At 31.8% G+C, this 20,519-nt stretch overlaps 1 protein-coding gene and 1 non-coding gene across 2 annotated transcripts; both read right to left on the bottom strand.

The window, feature by feature from the left end:
- Positions 1 to 103: 103 nt before the first annotated feature.
- On the bottom strand, positions 104 to 175 carry TRNAQ-UUG (transfer RNA glutamine (anticodon UUG)). The gene has a single exon. It is a non-coding gene; the product is annotated as a tRNA-Gln (tRNA).
- Positions 176 to 4,742: 4,567 nt separating this feature from the next.
- Positions 4,743 to 15,893, bottom strand: LOC105127911 (probable protein phosphatase 2C 11). Its single transcript, XM_011029392.1, has 16 exons — positions 15,746 to 15,893; positions 15,476 to 15,618; positions 15,178 to 15,246; positions 14,876 to 14,941; positions 14,446 to 14,567; positions 13,974 to 14,102; positions 13,363 to 13,469; positions 13,256 to 13,322; positions 8,399 to 8,679; positions 8,084 to 8,226; positions 7,894 to 7,992; positions 7,666 to 7,824; positions 7,248 to 7,334; positions 6,545 to 6,636; positions 6,278 to 6,349; positions 4,743 to 5,310 (listed from the first exon to the last, which is right to left on the bottom strand). Exons 2-16 carry the CDS (start codon positions 15,612 to 15,614, stop codon positions 5,119 to 5,121), a joined length of 1,824 nt encoding a protein of 607 aa, XP_011027694.1. The 5' UTR covers positions 15,615 to 15,618; positions 15,746 to 15,893; the 3' UTR covers positions 4,743 to 5,118.
- Between the last annotated feature and the right edge of the window lie 4,626 nt (positions 15,894 to 20,519).

Here is a 20,519-nt window from a genome sequence, read left to right as displayed (position 1 = left end):
AGATGGGGCTGGAAGGGCCTTTACTCGGGCTAGATGTTTGTGTCTGAGTGCGGTGCCGTTTAGTAGGAAAACTGTTTGGCAAAAACCCAAATTACAAAAGTAAAGGTCCTACCGGGAGTCGAACCCAGGTCGCTGGATTCAAAGTCCAGAGTGCTAACCACTACACCATAGAACCATTTGTGTCAAGCTTTGAAAATTTATAATATTATTTAAATCTTTAATTTTGAACCACTGCATCAAACTATCGATCCCTCTTTCCAGGGGATAGTATGCAACTAAGAAAGGGTTGTGGCAATCAGCAAAGGCAGCGGGAGCAGGAAATGTTTTTGGTGTTTTGCCAATGTGATCAAATTCTTTCACGCAGCAGAAAAACCCGAAGTGTCATTGTTGACTATTATTAGTTTGACAGGCGTCGTATTCAAATTTGCCAGATGCCACTTTCAAGGTATTATTCGCTGGATTATACTTGTACAAGATTTTGTTTTCGCACATGTAGTGAAGGAAATTTTGTTGTGCTTTTTTCTCTTTATTGTACTTCACCGCAAAAGACACTCTCGAGTTACTGTACCTAAGGCATATTGCTTTTCCTTTTTGCGAGATATAATAGTTTTGTAGGAGATTTGTGGTTGCAGGCATAATCATTCCTTTCCCCAGCTGCACATCTTCTTTCGTTGTATTATTATTATACCTTCTTAAAGCGATTTCGATGTATTGCAGGATCTACGAAGAAAACCTCCTGTTACTGGCACCCTATTCTCATGGCATAATACTCTACAATTTAGCCTAACTAGAGATATCCATGGAGAACTTGGAATTGGTAAGTGACTAATACCGTGCCAAAAGTGGACACCTGCATTACTTGATCTGTGAAGCCGAGATAGTGAGATCCCAATATACCACTCCAAATATATATATATGAACATCCTAAGAGATGTTCTAGAGTCCCTTAAGAGGTCACAATGATTGTTTTGTGAACAACATGTGGAAAATTTAGGTCACATCATCTCATCAAATGGTATTGTTACTGATCTTAAGAAGACAGAGGCTATTAGGAAATAGTCAATTCCACAACCAGTCAAAGAATTGAGAGGGTTTCTAGGGTTGGAAGGATACTATTGCAAATTCTTTAAAGGACTTGGAATTACAAGCAAACCTCTAATATATTTGCTAAAGAAGGAAAATTTAAGTTGGGACTAGAAATCTTAAGAGACTTTTTAATCATTTGAAGGTTGCCTCGTGTCAAGCTCCTATTTTTGCATTACTAAATTTCAAATATGCTATTATACTAGAAACAAGTGATTGTTCTAATAGGTTAGGAGCAGGAAGGGAGGCCATTTTCCTTTTTTCAGCAAGGCACTGAGTCTCAGACATCAAATGTTATCCATCCATGAAAAAGAGTGTTCGATAATATTAATAGTTGTGGATAAGTGGAGACACTATTTAGAGAATAACTTGTTTATAATCAAAACTAATCATGAAATTTAAAAGTACTTACTGAAGCAGAAGGGTATCTAAAATTCTTACAGGAGCTGAAATTTATGTTCAATTGCTCATCCATGAAGGTCTTGATAAAAAGAATGGTAAATGAGTGTGATGTACGCAAACAAGCCAAATCAGAAGAATAGCTTATCCTGGACTGCTGCAACATTTAATAACTTTAAAAGGCATATGGAGGAATATTACAAACGATTCCATTGACGGACTTCTACTGTTATAAGAAAAAAGACACCATATTGGTGATTATTAAAAAATTCACGAAGCATAGTTATTTTATTGTTCTTAAACATCCTTTCACGACACCATTTGGAGGGAATTGTTCAAGTTCCTGGGAGTTAGGCTACTTATGAGCTCTTCATTCCACCCTGGCCAATCTAAATGAGTCAATCAGTTCTTGGAAATACACTTAAGATGCATGATTATACATGCCCCTAAGAAGTGGATTCATTAGCCCAATAGTGGTATAACTCAAGTTACCACACTTGTATAAAAACAAGTCCATTTCAAGCCTTGAATGGCTATTCACCTCCTCGTAGAGAGTTGCTTGCATAGGAGGTGACTGCAGTACTAGCTGTTGTGGAGGATATGATATAACAAAGAATTAACTTGGACCAGGTGTTAAAGACTCAACTTGGGGCAGCGAGGCACATGATGAAGCATGTTAAAGACGAAGGTAAGACTAACAGGGGATTTCAAGTGGGGGGTCAGATGTTTCTCAAGTTACATCCTTTACCTCTACGAATAAATTTCAAACTGAATCCAAGGTTCTATAGCCCATTTATGATTATTGAGAAGATTGGGCACGTGGCTTATAAACTACAGCTGCCACGGGGATCTTCCACTCACCTTGTGTTCCATGTTTCGCTACTTGAAAAAAAAAAAAAGGTGGGAACAAATATTGCAGTAGCTTCAAAGCTACTAAAAATGGATGAGTATGGCCGAATTAAAGAGCAACCACTGGAGATGTTGGAGAAAAAGATCATCAAGAAGGGTAACAAAGCAGAAGCAATGGGATCAATTAGATGGTTTCAACTTACTTTCAGAAGATGCTACGCGGGAAGACTTGGAGGAATTACATGAGCAATTTCCTGATTTTGAAATGTACTTTTAAGGGCAAGAATCCTTGATGAAGGGGTATTGTTAGTGATAACATATTGGTAAAGCGAAAGGAGCAGAATCAGTGGTGAGAAGCAGGGTGGGAAGTAGCGAATTCGAAGAATATCTTGCACGTGCTTGTTAGTCTGTTAATTAGTTGTAATCAGTTGGAAGGTAGTTAGTTGTTAGTTTTGGTAGTTAAGCAAGGAATAAACTGGTATATAGAGTAGTGTGAGAGACATGCAAACCAAGTAATAAAGATTTGCCATTTTTTTTATAATTTTGCAGACTCCCTTCTTCTTCTGCTAAAAGATTATCAAATTCTATGTTTACACTCTTATTTGTTCTGCAAAATTCTATGTTTACACTCTTATTTCTTACGATTCTCTTTACTTTTCTGGATGGTTTTTTTCGCAGGAGGATAGATTACAAAATCATCTCTCAGATGTGTTTGTATTTTTATTTATTTTTATAATCAACAGCTTCGCCTTCACTGATTCTTGAAATACAGGAAGCAGTCTCCGAGCAAGTTAGATTTTTTTTTGGTTATTTAAATTATGTTCCTTAATTCATAAGTTTTTTTTTTTAGCTCTTAACTCTTTAGAAGAATTTTATCAATTTGCTTGTTCTCAGAAGTTACTTGGATGAAATGCGTCCTCCTCTCAGAAGCTTTCAGTTGAGCTGCCTGCAAGGGGCATTGCGAGAATGAGATATCGTGCGCATGGATTGGCTTTGTTGAAAATCAGCTCCGAAAAATGAGCTCTTGGTCTTTTGGAATTTGGACAGAACCAACTTCACTTGAAGAGGATGCTCTGGATTTTCTTTCGTTATTTTTTTTTATTTGTGGGGTGTAATTTGTAAGTATATTGTGGATTTGTTGGTTGTTCAACATGTTTTGATTTCTTGAAGAGCCCTGTTCACACAATCTTAAATATTGGAGCAAGATCATCATATAATGGAAAATTATGGTCCCCTGTTCAACAAGTTTTGAAGCCATTTCTTTTTTCACTTCCAGTGTTTTTATGTCATTTTCTGAACATGCACTTAGAGTTTATTTTCTTAAATTATTAATAGTACTTTTTTTTTTTAACAATAATCTGTAGTACTTCTATGCAGCGCAAGATTATAAACTGAACTCGTGAAAGCAGTGGCATCCTGATCTTTTCTTAACCTTAAGGTACTCGTCGGTATTGAAACAGTACTAATTTCACAAACTGTATGTCGATGTCACAGATGCCTTGTCAGAAACTGTATGATCTGGTGATTTCAGTGGCAGTTTCATTCAGTTGATGATTGGAAACTGCAAGCATAATACACAGTGATAGCGTATAGCAATCATCGGCATCAGAAGCTCCATCAGGAGAAATAATCCTGTGCAGAAGCTTCGTCTAAAGAGTAGAAGGATTGCGCGTTAGTCTCTTTCTTTAAGCCAATCTGGCCATCTTAATGAGAATGTCTGTCATAGAGAAGACTGCACATTTAGATGCGAGCATTTGCCCCGTGCACGTTTAGACTAACTTTATGATTCTGTGCCCAAAAGCATAGCCATCTACCCCTTAGCTCAACTATTAGCAGGAATTCAAGTGGAGGTATTTGTTGCTTCACTACTGCTGGGAAGAAATTTTGGTCTTATTATAAACTGGGTTTATGCCCCTCCAGCTGTGCATTGTTTTCTACAGTAACCATGACCGGATTAACCAGCCATGTTCACCACTGAATTATCTGGGCTTTCATTCTCCGCCTGAGAAGTTAGTGGGAATAAAATTTGTCTTTTGAACGCTCATTTTTCATACAAACTCCACGACAGAGTTCTGTGTTTTTGGATTGTTGCATTTGAAGTGAAAGAAGCAGAGATCACCAAGTAGGATTCAGATCTTAAGTCGTGTCACAAATTTTATGGACGATTTGACCTCTGCTCCTTTTCCTTTTCTTTTTTCTCAATTTTTTTTTTTTGTACACGTTTCACAATTTCGTGAGAAACGGTGTTTGTAGATTTATTTTGCTAATTTCATAGCTATTTTGGTATTTAATTGGCCAGCTGTTTCATACTATTGAAATAATTTTTGCATTTGTAATAAATATCAGATCCATTTTCTAGAGTATAGATTCAGCTTTAAAGAAATACCCAAATATATATATATATAAAAAAAAAAAAAGATAACAGAATAGCCCCCGTCATTGCATTGCATTCTGCCCTGCTAAGCGCGAAGTCCTTGGAATAATTAATCAAGACAACGGAAAACTCCATCTGACAAGGTCAATTTCTGATTTTAAGGAGCTTACAGCAAGAAACCCACAACAGAGCCAGTATTGTACTGATACATCAACATAGATAATCAACTAGAAAATTCAGCCGCTAGCCTGTAACAGTGTTCGACTAAACTCTATCCAAACGAATGGCTAAAAATTGCGCTGGTAGAAACTTTTTTCTTTCTGTCAACGATGCTACTTAATGGCTATTAAATCACCAAAATAAACAAAGACGGGCTAAACTATTTGATCATGGGTATAAAAATAAGGTTGTCATCACTGTGATAACTTTGGATCTTGATGTGCCTGCTCATGAGTTTTCAAATCAGACGACAACACAGGTGGCCAATCAAATCGGACGACGACGCAGGTAATGTTGTCAGTGCTCCCCCGTGCATAAGCTTCTTGTATTAGTTTTCTTGAAGCTGCTTCTGCATCTGTTATATCTTGCACTAGCGCTACTGCATCCTGGAAGCACATAAAAGCTACCACGTTAACATGCCACATTCAACTAAAATGGACTTATAATTGTGCAGGGTAGTTATCTCGATCCAACAGTACTCAACCAGAAAACATGTTTTCAAGCTTCCATGACAGTAAATATAGTTTTACTATTAATTTAAACATCCTGCTGCCAGAATTCGTGATTTTCACAAATCCTAACTGAATTTCCCATGATAAGAGGCTATTCTAAAAGGGAAGCAAACCTTTTGACAGACAGAAAGCATCCTCGTCAACACAATCACAAGCTTACCGGTCTATAACTAGTTTCAAACTTCGATGGTTTGGGCAGATGTAATCCTCCAGGAATACAATCCTAGAGTAACTTTCTCTAGAATGGCAGACTGTATCATACATTAAGTGCATGCCTCTTGAATAAAGATCTAGCAAGTACTACATCATCCATAACACTCAGATGAATTAAAATACCCATTTTATTGACTTCAAACTTCAAAATCACCATTCCCTCTATGAATTTTCAATGATAACAAATCACGTACTTGCTATTAACAGTTCAGCCAAATTTCTACCATCAATAAGAGAATGATTTGGGGTCCAACTCTGAGTCTAATGGTTCCTTGGGTACCATAAATTAGGGCAAAGGAGGCAAGAAAGAGAGGGCAAGTGGGAACAAATAGAAAGGGCACATTTTTCCTTTATGCTCTCAGGACATCCAGGAGGAGGAAAAGAACCAACTACTGCCAAGATCCACTCTCATCAACTGGAGACCAAGGATATCTCGTCCCAGCCATTCAACACTAGTAACCCTTTGTGCATGTGCTTAGCCCCACCCACTCCCCCAACGCCCCCCCTCCTGAGCTTTTGGATACAAATAATATTATTCTTCATGCATGGTACTGATATCAACAATTTTCAATGATAGGAAAGACTTCAGAAGATTTTGCACAATCCTTTAAGAGCAGAAAAGCCTGACCTTATTTGTTAGGGCATTCCATAGCCCATCGCTTGCAACAATTATAAATTCTACACCATCAATTTCTTCTTCCTAAACATTGGAACAGAAACGATCATTAGTGATGTGGAATTAAACAAGAAAAGCAAATAGACATGTGATAATGGTAAAGTCCAGTTTCCCTGCTATATTTCCCTTCCATATTTCCACAATGAATAAAATGGCAACAAGATCACACATAAAAACAGTATAAACTAGCATATGATTATTTTTGCTCCCCAAAACTACCTGAATTTCTGGCTCAGCAACAACATATGGCTTAAGTAGCTTATCCCCAAATGCACGAGAAACAGCAAGCACGCCACCCACTCGCCATGTTCCTAGAAATTTTAGCAACAGGTTAGAGATATTTGTCATAAAACTTTTGGCCAGTACTTCATCAAACCTGTATCATGATATCGAGCATAAAAATAAATTAGTGGCATATAATAGAATCATTTTCCTTCCCTACAGCTAAATGCCAGCACCAGCAAAGCTCTCCCAACTTGCACCCATAATGGAAAATGGTTCCAAAATCTGATTTTTAAAAATTAAATCAAGAAAAGGCCTACTATACCCACATTCAAGAAAAATAAATGAACAAGGCCAGCACATTAAAAGAGCTTGAAATTATGTTTCTACATGTAAAAGCAAGAGCAGACACAGCCAAAACCTACAAGTCAACTTATATTAAACCTTCGTTAAAAAACTCTGGAAAGTTTTCAAGTTAATTTATAGAAGAATTGATCAAGCAAAGCAGAGTTTTAGCAGTTCATCTCCAGTCTCCGAGAAATTAATGAGATTGTTAGAAATCTAAGTTTGCTTAGCTGAAAAGGCATCCACAGGCTGAAATGGCAATATCCATGTGAAATTCATTCTGCACAAGTATACAACAAATGCAGATGAAGGAACAATGAAGGAATACATATTTCTCAAGATGATCAAGTTTCACCTGCCCACACAACGAAACCTCCAGCCTCTTCAATCCTTTGGCGTTCATCAGATCTATCAGGTTTATGGTCAATAGACAATGGAATAGCTACAAATAAAATATAATAAAAGTCATACAATATACAAATACATTTCATAAATGTAATTCTTAACTACCCTTTATCTAATAAAACTCTTGAAATTACAAGGGAACTTTGGAACTCTTTCCTTCACGAGACCTCATAAAAGCATCTTTCTGACCTGGTATCATTATTCATCAACCTATGTTTACTCGTGTATAAATAACCAGTTTCCGTAATTCTTAATTCTATTTCATGCCATTTCATACTACATCCCTTTTTCACTAAGAATTTACCGTGCCCCAAGAATACTTAGACTACCACCACTTATAATTCAGTCTTGACAGAGAAATGAGCCACCTGAACCAGCTCTACAGGCAACAACTCGAGAATCGCCAACATTAGCAACAAGCAACCGGTCCCCTAGAAGAACAGCAGTTGACGCAGTTGACCCAGCATCTTTTTGATGGGCCTTTTCTTCATGGAGGTATTCTGCATCAGTCTGCCTAAATGCTTCAACTGCAACAAAATGCCAGGTATCAACATCAGTCAACATTGCACTCATTCAATACAAACACAATTCCATACCAATTGCTGTCTTTGTGTCTCTGATAAAATCAGGGTGGCTGCTTAAATTCTTGAAAAGGTTATTTTTCAGATATTCTGCGGTTCTAGCACCTCCATGGCCTAAATAAGACACCATGAGTGAGTACCCGTTAAGTTTAAAACACACTCTTAATTTGATGAATTTATGGAAATGAAGAGCTGAGGCAAATACCATCAAAAACACCGAAGAAGGCAACCATTTGACCATCAACTTCAGAAATACTTGTCTCATAGAAATCCTCCATGGAAGCTCTTTTACCCTTAAAACTCGAATATCCATAACTAAATCGAGCACCTCCGCTTCCATTAAGAAAGCTGCAAACCATAACAATAACTGACTTGTAAAAATATTTACTTCAATTTTGATAATCTAATACTTAATATTTCGGATCGAACCAAATACAAGTTCAAAATCCAAAACTATATAAGCAAAATAGAAAAAGCAACATAAAAATAATTTTTTAGAAGAAAAAAAAAACAAATAAACCTGATGCCGCCGCCGCTGAAAAGGGCATCGGGATCTCTACCAGAGATCATAATAATATTTGAGCTTAGAGAAGTTGATTCTGATTGTGATAGGTGACGTGGTGGTGGCGAAGGTAGTGGGGGATGGGCGTCGACGTCATCCCCGACTGGGGAAGGAGGAGAAGTGGAGGCCGTCAAGTTGATTGGTTGGAATAGTTGACTTAAAGGAAAAGTAAAGGCAGATGATGGTATTGCGGTAGAGTGGCGTATGGATGATTTTAAGTTGAAGAAGAATATTTTATTCTATTTATTAGTAATTAAAGAAAATGCTTCTTCTCCGCACCGCCAGGTATTTTATTAAATTTGTTTCCTTGGATAGTGAGTGTACCGGTTGTGGTGGTGGTTTGTTAAAGTATTTTTTACTAATAAACATATTAAAAATTTTATTTTTTATTTTAGTGTATTAAAATAATTTAAAAATATAAAAAATCAATTTAAAATGTAAAAAAATCAAAACTTTCAAAAACATTTTTTAACAACAAAAACAAATACGTTATTAGTTGATTGCATTAACAAAAAACTAAGGGAAGAAGGTGGGATGTTGTACTCTAAAGCATAGTTTTTAAACCCGGCCCGGTCCAAGGCCCGGGTTCCAGGTTTTGACCGGGTCGAACGGGTCGGCCGGGTTAATTTTTATTTTTAAAAAATTCAAAACGACGTCGTTTTAATAAATAAATAAATAAAAGTCAACGGGTTACCACTGGGTTTTTGACCGGGTTGTCCGGGTTTCCGGGTCAACCCGCCGGGTCGGCCGGGTCATGTCGGGTCATGGCTTACCTTATTTTTTCATCAACCCGGCCCGGTTCCAGCCCCGGGCCGGCCGGCCGGGTCCCGGGTCAACCCGCCGGGCCGGGCCGGGTTTTAAAACTATGCTCTAAAGCTCAAAACACTATTTTTTGACAAATTTGTGCCATATTCAAAAAATTATCCGGCTAGGCTTAGAGGGCAAGATGGTCTTTTATTATTATTCAATGTTTTTTTTATTTGTTTCGAGTAAATTAGTCTTTTAAATTTTTTTAAAAACAGTTAAATTATTTAAATATCTAAAGGACAAAAAATGATGGCTTAAGTCTACGGCATAGTTTTAAAACCCGGCCCGGCCCGGCGGGTTGACCCGGGACCCGGCCGACCCGGGGCTAGAACCGGGCCGGGTTGATGAAAAAATAAGGTAAGCCATGACCCGGCGTGACCCGGGGTGACCCGGCCTACCCGGCGGGTTGACCCGGAAACCCGGACGACCCGGCAAAACCCGGTCAAAAACCCGGTGGTAACCCGTTGACTTTTATTTATTTTTTTATTAAAACGACGTCGTTTTGAATTTTTTTAAAAATAGAAATTGACCCATTCGACCCGGTCAAAATCCGGTGACCCGGTCAAAACCTGGAACCCGGGTCTTGGACCGGGTCAGCCACCGAGCCGGGTTTAAAAACTATGATATAGGGACTTCTACATCTTTTTTATTTTTTTTTATTAAAGTTTAATTACCTAATCACCTCATGTTTAAAATTAACAACACTGTCGTGGTGTTTTTATCATGGTTTTTGGGCAGGTAGACAACCACCGCGCCCTTCGAATAGTGTTTGCATGGTTGTCTCATCATCAAATATCTTCTTTTATGGCAATGTTTAAAAAGTCTTGATATCATCTCCAAGACAGTGGCATATGCGTCAAACACGCTTCTGGTTTGCATAAATTCTTTTTTTCTTTTTCTTTTCATTATTCTCTTTATTCACCTCAAATTCTATTCCAATCCTTTTAAAATTTTATATTAGTCATTTTTTTTAACATTTAGTTCATATAATTTCGATTATTATTTATTTTATTTTAAATAATTTATCAAAATATTTTTTTTAATTTAATCCCTTTTATTTTTTTATCTTTCAAATTTAGTTTTTATTCTTTTTATTGCTATTTACTTTGTTTAGGATTGTTTTTTGTTTTTTTTTACAATTTTACCCTTCTTAGATTGTTTTTCCTATTAAACTTTATCTTTATTCTTTTTATTGTGTTTTTTTTACTTTTTAAATTGATATTTTTTTCATGATTTAATTCTTTAATATTAAATTAGTTGGGAGTTAAATTTCTTGGTTGAACCCAGATTCAGGATTTCATGAATTATAAATTTTAGAGATTCAATCAGATTTAAGAGGTTAGCATCAAGTTTGTTTGATTTTTTTATTTTTCTTCATTTAAGTTTTTTTATTTATTTTTATCCTTCAATATTTATTAAATTAGATACCAAGTTCTATTCTTTTTATTTATTTGCTTTCTGAAAAAATATTTTTTGATATTAAAAATAACTTTGTTTATCTCATATCTTTTTTTTTTATCTTTCTTTGTTGAGTTTTTTTGGCCAATTCTTTAAACTAATATTTTAAAAACAATTTATGAAATTAAGATTTTTTTATAATTTCATACACCTTTAATTTTTTTAATCTTTCAAATATAGTCTCTATTTTTTATTGCTATTTGTTTTATATGGAATAATTTTATTTTTTTTACAATTCCATCCTTATTAAGTTTTTTTTTTCTTGTCAAATTTGATCTCTATTTTTTTTATTGTTTTTTATTTTTTTGGTGGATTTTTTAAATTGATGTTTTTTATATATTTTATAATTTGACATTAAATTGATTAAAAATCGACTTTTGTAAACTAACCCATTGTTGAGATGTTCCTTCAGATTTACTTTTTTTTTCTTCTTCTTCTTTTTAAGTTTCATCTTTCAATATTTATTCAATTGAAAATTAAGCTTGGTTATTTTTATTTATTTTCTTTCTGTATAATTTTTTATTAATTTTAAAAATGACTTAAGTTTTCTCGGGGTTTTTTTTTTAATTATTATTCTTTGTTGGATTTACTTTGACTACCCAACATTAAATTGATTATGAATTAAACCTTTTAATTCATTTTGGTTTTAAGATTTAATGGGTTATGAATTCAAGACTTTAACCTAGATTTAGAAAGTTCATGTAAATTAGCTTGATTTATTTTTTTTTCTTTTTTAAAGGTTATGTTTTTTTAATTTTATTATTAATCATTTATATCACTGGCAATCAGACTTATCTTATCTTTATCTTTCTTTTATGCAATGTTTTTATGAATTTTTATAAATTAATTATTTCAATTAATTTTATGTTGCATTAAATTGATGTTAGTTGTTGAATGACAGATTTTTTATATATTGTTGGAATCAGACAATAATATAATTAATTATGCTTGATGATCTAATACAAGAGAGTATGGATGTTGTTTTTGCACGGTGAATAATACATTTTATTGAATTATTAATAAGTTGATAAATTTGGTATCTATTTTAAATTATATTAATTTATTGTGAATTTGAATTTGATTTAATGCGATTGAGTTTCATAAATTATGTGTAATTATTGGTAAATTTGCTTTAATGTTAAATTTTAAGAATTTGATATGAATTTTGTTAATTATGATTAAAGTGGTGTAATTTAATTAAAATTACATCTAATTGACTAGAATTCAAATTGTTTATATATATAATGTTTTATGTATAATTCTTGTGTAGGAGAGACTCCATCCAAATTTTATTAAAATTATAAAATTTTTAACTTTCTAAAATAATTAACTAAATTAAAAGTAAGATTAATAATATAAATATTTTTTTTTTGTTGTATTCAGATGCTGGGAAAATTTGTTATTAGAAGAGACAATAGTCTCATTATCAATTCTCTAACTCAATTAATCAACCAGTTTGTTATGGATTGGAACTAAATGACCAATTCACAACAAAACTATGATTTTTTTGAATCATTTTGTTCTAATATATTTTATGAATTTAAATATAAATGTTTATTCAACTTGTAAACTAAAAATTAAACCACAATTAAGATCTTTAAAATTTATTATTCATATAGAAACTTATCTCTGTTTTTCAATTTTAACTAATATGCTGGTATAATTATTAACTACTATAATTTATAAAAAATTGACTAAATGACATTAATTATAATCTTATCATGATTGGGACCACAATAAAATTAATTGGTATCACAATTACCAAAAATTAATTGATAACATAATTACCAACAATGATATTTAGAGTATATTTAAAATTGTAATAAGAGAGATGGTTCAAAATATTTTTTATTTAAAAATATATTAAAATAAAAAAATTATTTTTAATATCAATATATTAAAACAATCCAAAAACATAAAAAAAAATATTTATTTTAATCAAAACAAAAATACACTCAAAAGATTTAGAAACATGACTTACACCACCACATTTTCACCACCACATTTTCAAACACAACCTTAATCAAATATCATATTTCTAGACCACGACATCCTAGAAATGTTTATTTCACCCAAACTTTTTACTCCTTTTATCCCTGATAATTTGCGCCCCGATAGAGGCTTAACTGGAGTTGAAACAAAATCATAGAAAATAGCCAGAGGCTCAAAATAAAAATAAAACAAAATAAGGAGCATATTCACATTAAAGTGATAACTATTTGCAGGCGGCCGAACCGGAAAAAAAAAATGCCAAATTTTCTATTGAAGGGTATACTCATGAAGTTCATATAACTGCATGATATGCTCAAGTTCTGCGAGTCTTGTTTCTTCCTTGGAGAATTGTGCACCTAAGAATGAGCTCATGCATTTCTAATATAACCCCATTTTCTTTCTCCTTTATGTTCACAAAATTCTAGTTGTCCCCAATAGAAGGGGGAGCAGGGAATAAAAGAAATTCATGAGAAGTAACAGGAAAATAAATCTGGTCAAATAACGGAAAGAACATAGATTCAACCAAATAACATCAATTTTTTTATACAACTAATGTACAGCTTGATGTTGACGGTTGACGTAAAACACAATATTATATCGAAGATGACAGGAAAACCAGAGGATACTCGATAAAGACAGTAGCAAGAGTTCAACTCTGCAATTACCATGAGCAACAACTACTGGTTGTAACATCCTCTGGAGGCTTCTGTTTAAAGATGTTCTTTTTCACACTACTAGAGCCTTCAGCCAGCAGACTGGGCGTTTCCAAAATCTGCATATCAACATAAAACAATCATCACCATTCATGATTAGCATCACGATTGAAGAAAATGCATGCAGTGTGCTAAAATATGAAAACACAGGTTGCTTTACCATCCGAAGTTCTACACATAAGTTCCATTTTGAAAGCATGAAATTCTGCCTTCCAATGCTAAGCAAAGCGTGATGGAAAACTCAAAACTTTAAAGCATCATTTTAAAAGAATTAGACAATAATCTATATAAATTTGTACCAGAAGAAAAAAGGATCAAATTCACTCAAATGCAACAAACATGTTTCATAGATTGTCAATTGAAACAGATAAAAAGTACTTCAAAGTTAAATTAGTAGCGAATGATTGACCAGAGAAGGGAACACACGGGGCAGCAAATGTAATCTTCAAAGTTTCAAATTAAGAAAAGATACAGAACAAACCTAAACTTGTCCCAACAAAAGTAAGTGCTTTAACAGATTACAAAACAAAGAACTACAGGGCAGGTGCTAGAATTTCATCTACCTTTAAAACAAGTTCCTCAAAGCATTGCTCCACATTGACTCTAGTTTTTGCACTACACTCAAGGAAAAGGCATCCATATTCCCTAGCAAAGTCAATACCCTCTTTTTTGGTGACAACCCTTTCGCTCTCCTGTAAAATAAAGAGAATGGATTAAATGTTGGTAAAAGCATTGATATGTAAAAACCTTTTGATATGCTACCTACAAAAAAGACACATGATGTTGTTGTATCTAAGCAGCCTTCGAAAAATTAGAACAGAAATTCAGAACCATACATATAGATGCATGCACGAACAAATGCTTGTTAAATATATAAATGTGTGTTGTGTGTGTATGTGAACACTTGAAATGATATTGAAACAGTGAAAAGGCTGTAAATCCATCCTCATCTAGAAAGAGAAAAGAAAAGAAAAGGGCAAATTCTTACCACACCCTCCGTAGTACAAATAATTTGCAGTGCAATTTTATACATACCTTATCGACTTTGTTTCCAACAAGCATCTTGATGCAATCCTGATTTGTTGAGTACAAATCAATTTCCTTTGCCCATATTTCAGATAGATTTGTAAATGTTTCTCGTCGTGTTACATCATACACTGTACTAATTCCAAAGACAACAGCATTAAGCAAGAGGAGCGAGATAAGAACAACTGAAACCAAAGCAACAATCTGTCCCTTCCAACAACTTGTAGATAGTTGTTTCACAACTATAAGTAAATTATTGATAATCAGTCTCCAAGTCAATGTGATGAATAGATCCAATTACGTGGAGAGAATATCAACCATACATTACAGTAGAGTTAAATATCAACTTTTCCCGGATAAGCTTCAAAGAACATTTAAGGGTTGGGCAAGAAAACAAGACAAAACACAAGGGAGGAATAAACAAGACGAAAACACATACCCATAATTATCCCTTGAGCTCCTCTGTAATAAGAACTAGTTAGAGTTCTAAACCTCTCTTGTCCAGCTGCAACATGAAAAAATAGAAAAAATAAACCTTCATCAACCCAATCAACCAAGCAAAACTAAAGCATTCCCTTCTAGCCAGAGGAACTGTTATTCCCTGATCAGAAATTCCTCCAGACCACGATGCATCAACCAATCACGGCCAATCTATGTATTCTAATGAAAACATTATGTAAAAACAAATTCTAATTGAATTGAACGTTTACGTAAACAAACCATTATCAGACAGACAGTTACCTGTATCCCAGATAGCAAGCTTCAACTTTTTCCCACCTATGGTGACATGCTTTACTTTAAAATCCACACCTACAAATTTACGGAAAAAAAATAAATAAATCTTAGAGCTACACTAAAACTAATTTTACAAACAATTGGTCTATATTCCAAAACCCAAAAATATAACATCGATACAAAGACAAGTCGCTGCAAATATAAAAGCAAGAGAGGTTGCCCATTAACTCTGCAGATACTCAAAACATAATATATATATATAACAATACTCAAATTAATGAGAGAAAGAAAAATATAAGCTGACCAATGGTAGGAGAAAGATCCTCAAAATTCTTGGACGTGAAACTCAAAAGCAGAGTACTCTTTCCCACACCAGAATCCCCAATTAACAACAACTTGAACAAGTACTCAAACTCCTGTTGACTCGTCGACGGTACTTCCATTATTCTACAATTCAATCCCCAGATAACATAACCAAGAAAAAAAATCAATGCATAACGTCAAATGAACATTAACAAAATAATTAGACGAAAACATGTGTATAAATTTTATAGAATAGACAGAGAGTCGGTACCTGGGAATTGGTGAGGGGAGAAGGTTAGGGTTAGATCTAAGGTGGTTGTTTTGTTATGAGAGGGGAGGGGGGGAAGGTTGCAGAGAGGCAAAGAAAGCTCTAAAGTCTTCTTCTTCTTTTCTTTTTGTTATTCAAGTTGTGTGTTGTAATGGCTATTCCCCCCTTTCTTTTTACACCGATTGCTTGCTTGCTCTTGCAAGTCAAGGGTAGTGTATGTTATGGTGCTACCAGGAATATGTTCTTACGTTGCACTTAGATTTTATAGCCGTTCGATAGATACGATTGTCTTTACGAAGGCATATCTGATTTCTCAAGCCGCTCGCCTTCCTTTTCTTCTCAAATTAATTATGTAACCAGTAAGTAGCCTGAGAAATAAAATCCCATGATTATAATTTTGATCCCGCCATGTCTGTCTTGGGTTTGATTCTCTTGGATCTAGAATCCCCCAGGCTCGGGTATTTTTTAAAATATATTAAAATAAAGCTTTTTTAATTTTTTATATTAAAAAATATTATTTTAAAATTAAAAAAAAACACACTCTTAAAAGCAAGTGAAACAGACACTTTCAACCTGTGTATACAGGGTTACTAAATCTTAAAAAAAAAAAAATAATTATGATCTTTAATACAATAATAAAGCTTTTGATTTTTGGATGAACGACACTCCCTTTTAAAGAAAAGCATCATCCACATAAAACAATCATGTAAATGTAATTGCAAATTCAAAATCAAATTACTCACAAACACCTATTAACTTGACTTTATTTGTATATAAAGATCAAATCGTAGTGACTCGTTTGATCTTGAGAAATACTCATTCTGATTATGATGTAAACTCAAACTAATTTGTATTTTTCTCTCTCCATAATTGTCATCTGATCTCGACAAATTAATATCCATTTTGATTATGATTTAAACACCAACATGTTTGTCTTCGTGGCATTAGTTATTTTCGACTTTTAAGAGTAGCTAAAAGAACCTTATCATGTTATTTTCTTCACTTGTGCAGTAATTTTAATAATTTTCATCGTCGCTCCATGACTACTTCTCGCTTAAATCTTGAATGTGGTTAAATTCATGGGGAGATCCTATCGAAGAATTCGTATCATCATAAACTATAGAATTTGATAGTTGAATCTCACTTCAATCCAAGAGATTTAAGATTTGTAATGGGTGGTTCATGCTCAATCTTTCATATTATTTTATATTTTTATATTTATTCAATATCATATGTTTACTTATAATTTATATTTTTAAATTTATTAATGTCTTGTTTGGCATTACGGTCAAATAATTTTTTTGAAGATTTTTGAAATTTTTTTACTTGGCATTACGGTCAAATAATTTTTTTGAAGACTTTTGAAAGTTTTTTACTTTTAAATTATTTTTTTTTATTTTTTTGATATATTAATATTAAAAATAAAATATAAAAAAATAAATATTTAAAAATTAATCCTTATTATATTTTCAATATATCCTAAATGATTTAGGATGTATTTGCCAGGCAGTTAAACTTTGCAATTTTGGGTTTCATTTGGAAAACTTGAATCTTGTGGCAAGTGTCTACTCAATTTTTTTATATTGATTAATGTTCTGTATTTATTTGATATGGGATATGTTAACCAATATAAATAAATCTTTTAAATCCTCTATTAGGTATCTCTGGCAGGTACGTGGTTAGTGGTAACAATTTAAGATTAAAAAATTTATTTTATTTATGATTTTATATTCTAGTTTCATGATTGGTAATATAATAATCATCGGAGGTTGATATAATTATTAATTTTATAATTTATAGAATTAATTAAGATATACATAAGTTGAGTCAGATACATATGTAAATAAAAAAAATCTTTCATATCAATAATCTAATTTGGATAAATAATAATTTTAAAAATTATTCAAAATATCAAAAAATTTATGTTTTTTTGCTGAAAAATAATTTTTTTTATATGTTCTGAATTTTTTTAATACAATGATTTAAAAATATTTTTTTAAAATAAAAAATATTTTTTTAATATATTTTAATATAAAAAATACTTTAAAAATAATTACAATTACACTCCAGTTACATGCACGTGCAACTATTGTCATTAAAGCGCCATTACATTTTAATAATTGTCGTTCGAGGCAATCATAATCCCGAGCATTTTAACCCTTTCATAGTCAACTTAATCAAAAATTTATAACCATGAATCTTATAGCTCTCGTGTAATCTGAGTCTTAGTGTATTTGTCTTATAACATCTATTAATTTTTCTAGCCTAAAAGAGCTCTAAGATATTTTTATCATCCTTCATGTTAGTTATAACTCAATAATTGATACAACTTCGTAACTAATTCGATAAAAAAGTTGATACAAATCATATAATTATTCTTTAATCTGAAAAATAGTTATTTATTTTTATCTAATTAAAAAGTTAATTAATTATCATATAATGTTTGAATTTAATTAACATGACTGTTGGTTGAAATTTCCTCTTTGGGTTTCCCAAACTAACAAAATAAGTTTTTTTTTTTCTAATATAGTTCATATTGAGAAAAAAAAACATAAGATAATTAGAAACTTTTAAAAAATAAATTAGTGTCCACGTTAAAGTAAGAAAACTTAACGTCCAGAGAAAAATAATTTTTAAACATTTTATTGTTATAAAGGTATATATAATCATCAATAAACAAAGCAATAATATATCTAATAATACCAAATAATATTGACACTCAAACGTGATGTGGTGATTGACTTATCTATTTATTAATAAAATTCATAATTTAAAATTTATATTTACATAAAATCATTAGTTTGAAGTATATTCTACTATTTTTTATGATTTTTATATTTATATTTTTAAACATAAATTATATTTGTGATAGTATTGAGATATTTTAATTAAAATTAAAAGATTTTATCTCTTCAAGTATTTCAAAAATAAAAAAAATTATTTGATCAAATTTAAATTTTTTAGGGTCCGGAAAAAAATATTCTTGTTAATTGACTTAGTTTTAAGAATTTCGAGTGACATTTAAACAACTGGAACCTCACCAGGAGAAACTAGATTTGCTTCAAAACTCAAGGAGAGTAAATTAGAATTAACCCTGATTTGTGCATATTTGGTATTATATATTATGCTTTAAAAATACAATTTTTTTTTGGCTAATTTTGATTTAAAAAGTATTATGCTTAAATGAAGAATGTTTTGTCTTTGATGTTTTTAACTAAAAGCATAGTTGTTTATTCGTTAATCATTTTTTTATCTACTTAAAACGACAATATTAATTTCCCGTTAATATTCTAGTTTCTAATAAATCACACACGTGTCAGAGAAGATAATGCTTGAAGCAAATCAATCTTTTTTTCTATATTATAGATTATATTGAATAATTTTAAGAATTATTCTTGCAAAAAGTATGCCATGGGCCATACATGCACGTGCATAACATACAAGGTTGAGAAGTTATAAAATATTTTTCATATGCTATAGTCATCGCTGATATTTAATACCTTAAGAGCACAGTAACACAATTTAATTAATTATTATTTAGTTGATTTAAATATTTGTAAACACAAGAAGTAACCAATCACCAAACATTGTTTTTACACCACAACATAACACCAATAACACATCACAACAAGATTATATTCAAAACACAACACAATATAGTAATACAAATAAGACCTTTTGTATTATGATTGCTTCAAGAGTGGCTTAATTTAACTATTGTCTTCTATGTTAATTATAATCCTGATCATTTTAACCTTTTTAAAAGCAACTTAACTAGAAAAGAATAAAGAAATAAGGCCACATATCTCGTAATTATCATTTAACCCGGTTTGATATTATATTTTAAACAGTAGTTGAGTAAAATTTAAATTTTTTATTTAAAATTAATTTTTATATATTTTTAAATTTTTTTGATTTAATGAAATTAAAACTAATATTTTAAAAATAAAAATATTATTTTAATATATTTTTAAATAAAAAATATTTTAGAAAACAATCACTATGATATTTAAATCACTTAATCAATAAATATTCACTCAAATAACACACTGAAGGGCAACTAAAAAGATACAATATTGCTATTTGTGCTGTTTGTAATTCCATGACTACTTTTGAACAAATCCAACTGAAAACTTTATCGATGCAAACTCTAGAATTAATCATCTGATACCAATAAATATTTACTTGTTTTTGTATTGTGATATGAACTATCATTATTTTAAGAGCGATTTAGCTTAATTATTAGTTGTGCATGTTAGTTATAATCTTAATTATCTTGAACTTCTTAGATCCAAATCAATTAAAAAACGAGACTCAACGAACATCAACTTTAATCAATTCTCAGAGATGGACATACTAAAGAATTAATATATAGTTAGTTATTAGATAAATTTAAGATACATTATTTTTGTCTATGTTAGTTGTAATTTAATTAACTTCACGATTGCATGACTCAACGGAGAACGTTATTTTCAACTTATTTATCTATTATTTCAGAATAAGTAGCTCTTACTTTCATAATGGTTTAATTTCAATGGTATTTTTCATATTGAACAATAAAATACTTTCACTATCCGTAAAAATGAAAAATCAGATAATTACTTTTTTGGTTTTTTTAGACTTCATATTTTTAGCACAATCAATTTACTAAAATAACCTTTGTTTTAAAATTAATTGAAGTTTTTTTATGGGGCACTTTTGTATTTTAAGAAGGATTTTTTGCTGTAATAAGACTGGTTAAAAGGTAAATTAGTCTTTTATGATAAAAAAAAAAAAA

Source organism: Populus euphratica, unplaced genomic scaffold (assembly GCF_000495115.2).
Source record: "Populus euphratica unplaced genomic scaffold, PopEup_1.0 scaffold93.1, whole genome shotgun sequence".
Lineage (NCBI taxonomy): Eukaryota > Viridiplantae > Streptophyta > Magnoliopsida > Malpighiales > Salicaceae > Populus > Populus euphratica.
Note: the sequence above shows the minus strand (reverse complement) of the source record. Positions and strands in the feature narration are given on the sequence as shown.

What these genes read in the sequence shown, in the direction of transcription:
- LOC105127911 (XM_011029392.1), bottom strand. Translation starts at nt 15,614, where the DNA reads ATGGAAGTACCGTCGACGAGTCAACAGGAGTTTGAGTACTTGTTCAAG. An exon ending in AGACACAAAGACAGCAATTG is followed by an intron (nt 7,825 to 7,893) that starts GTATGGAATTGT and finishes ATTTTGTTGCAG; the next exon opens with TTGAAGCATTTAGGCAGACT. An exon ending in GGAATGCCCTAACAAATAAG is followed by an intron (nt 5,311 to 6,277) that starts GTCAGGCTTTTC and finishes ATGTGCTTCCAG; the next exon opens with GATGCAGTAGCGCTAGTGCA.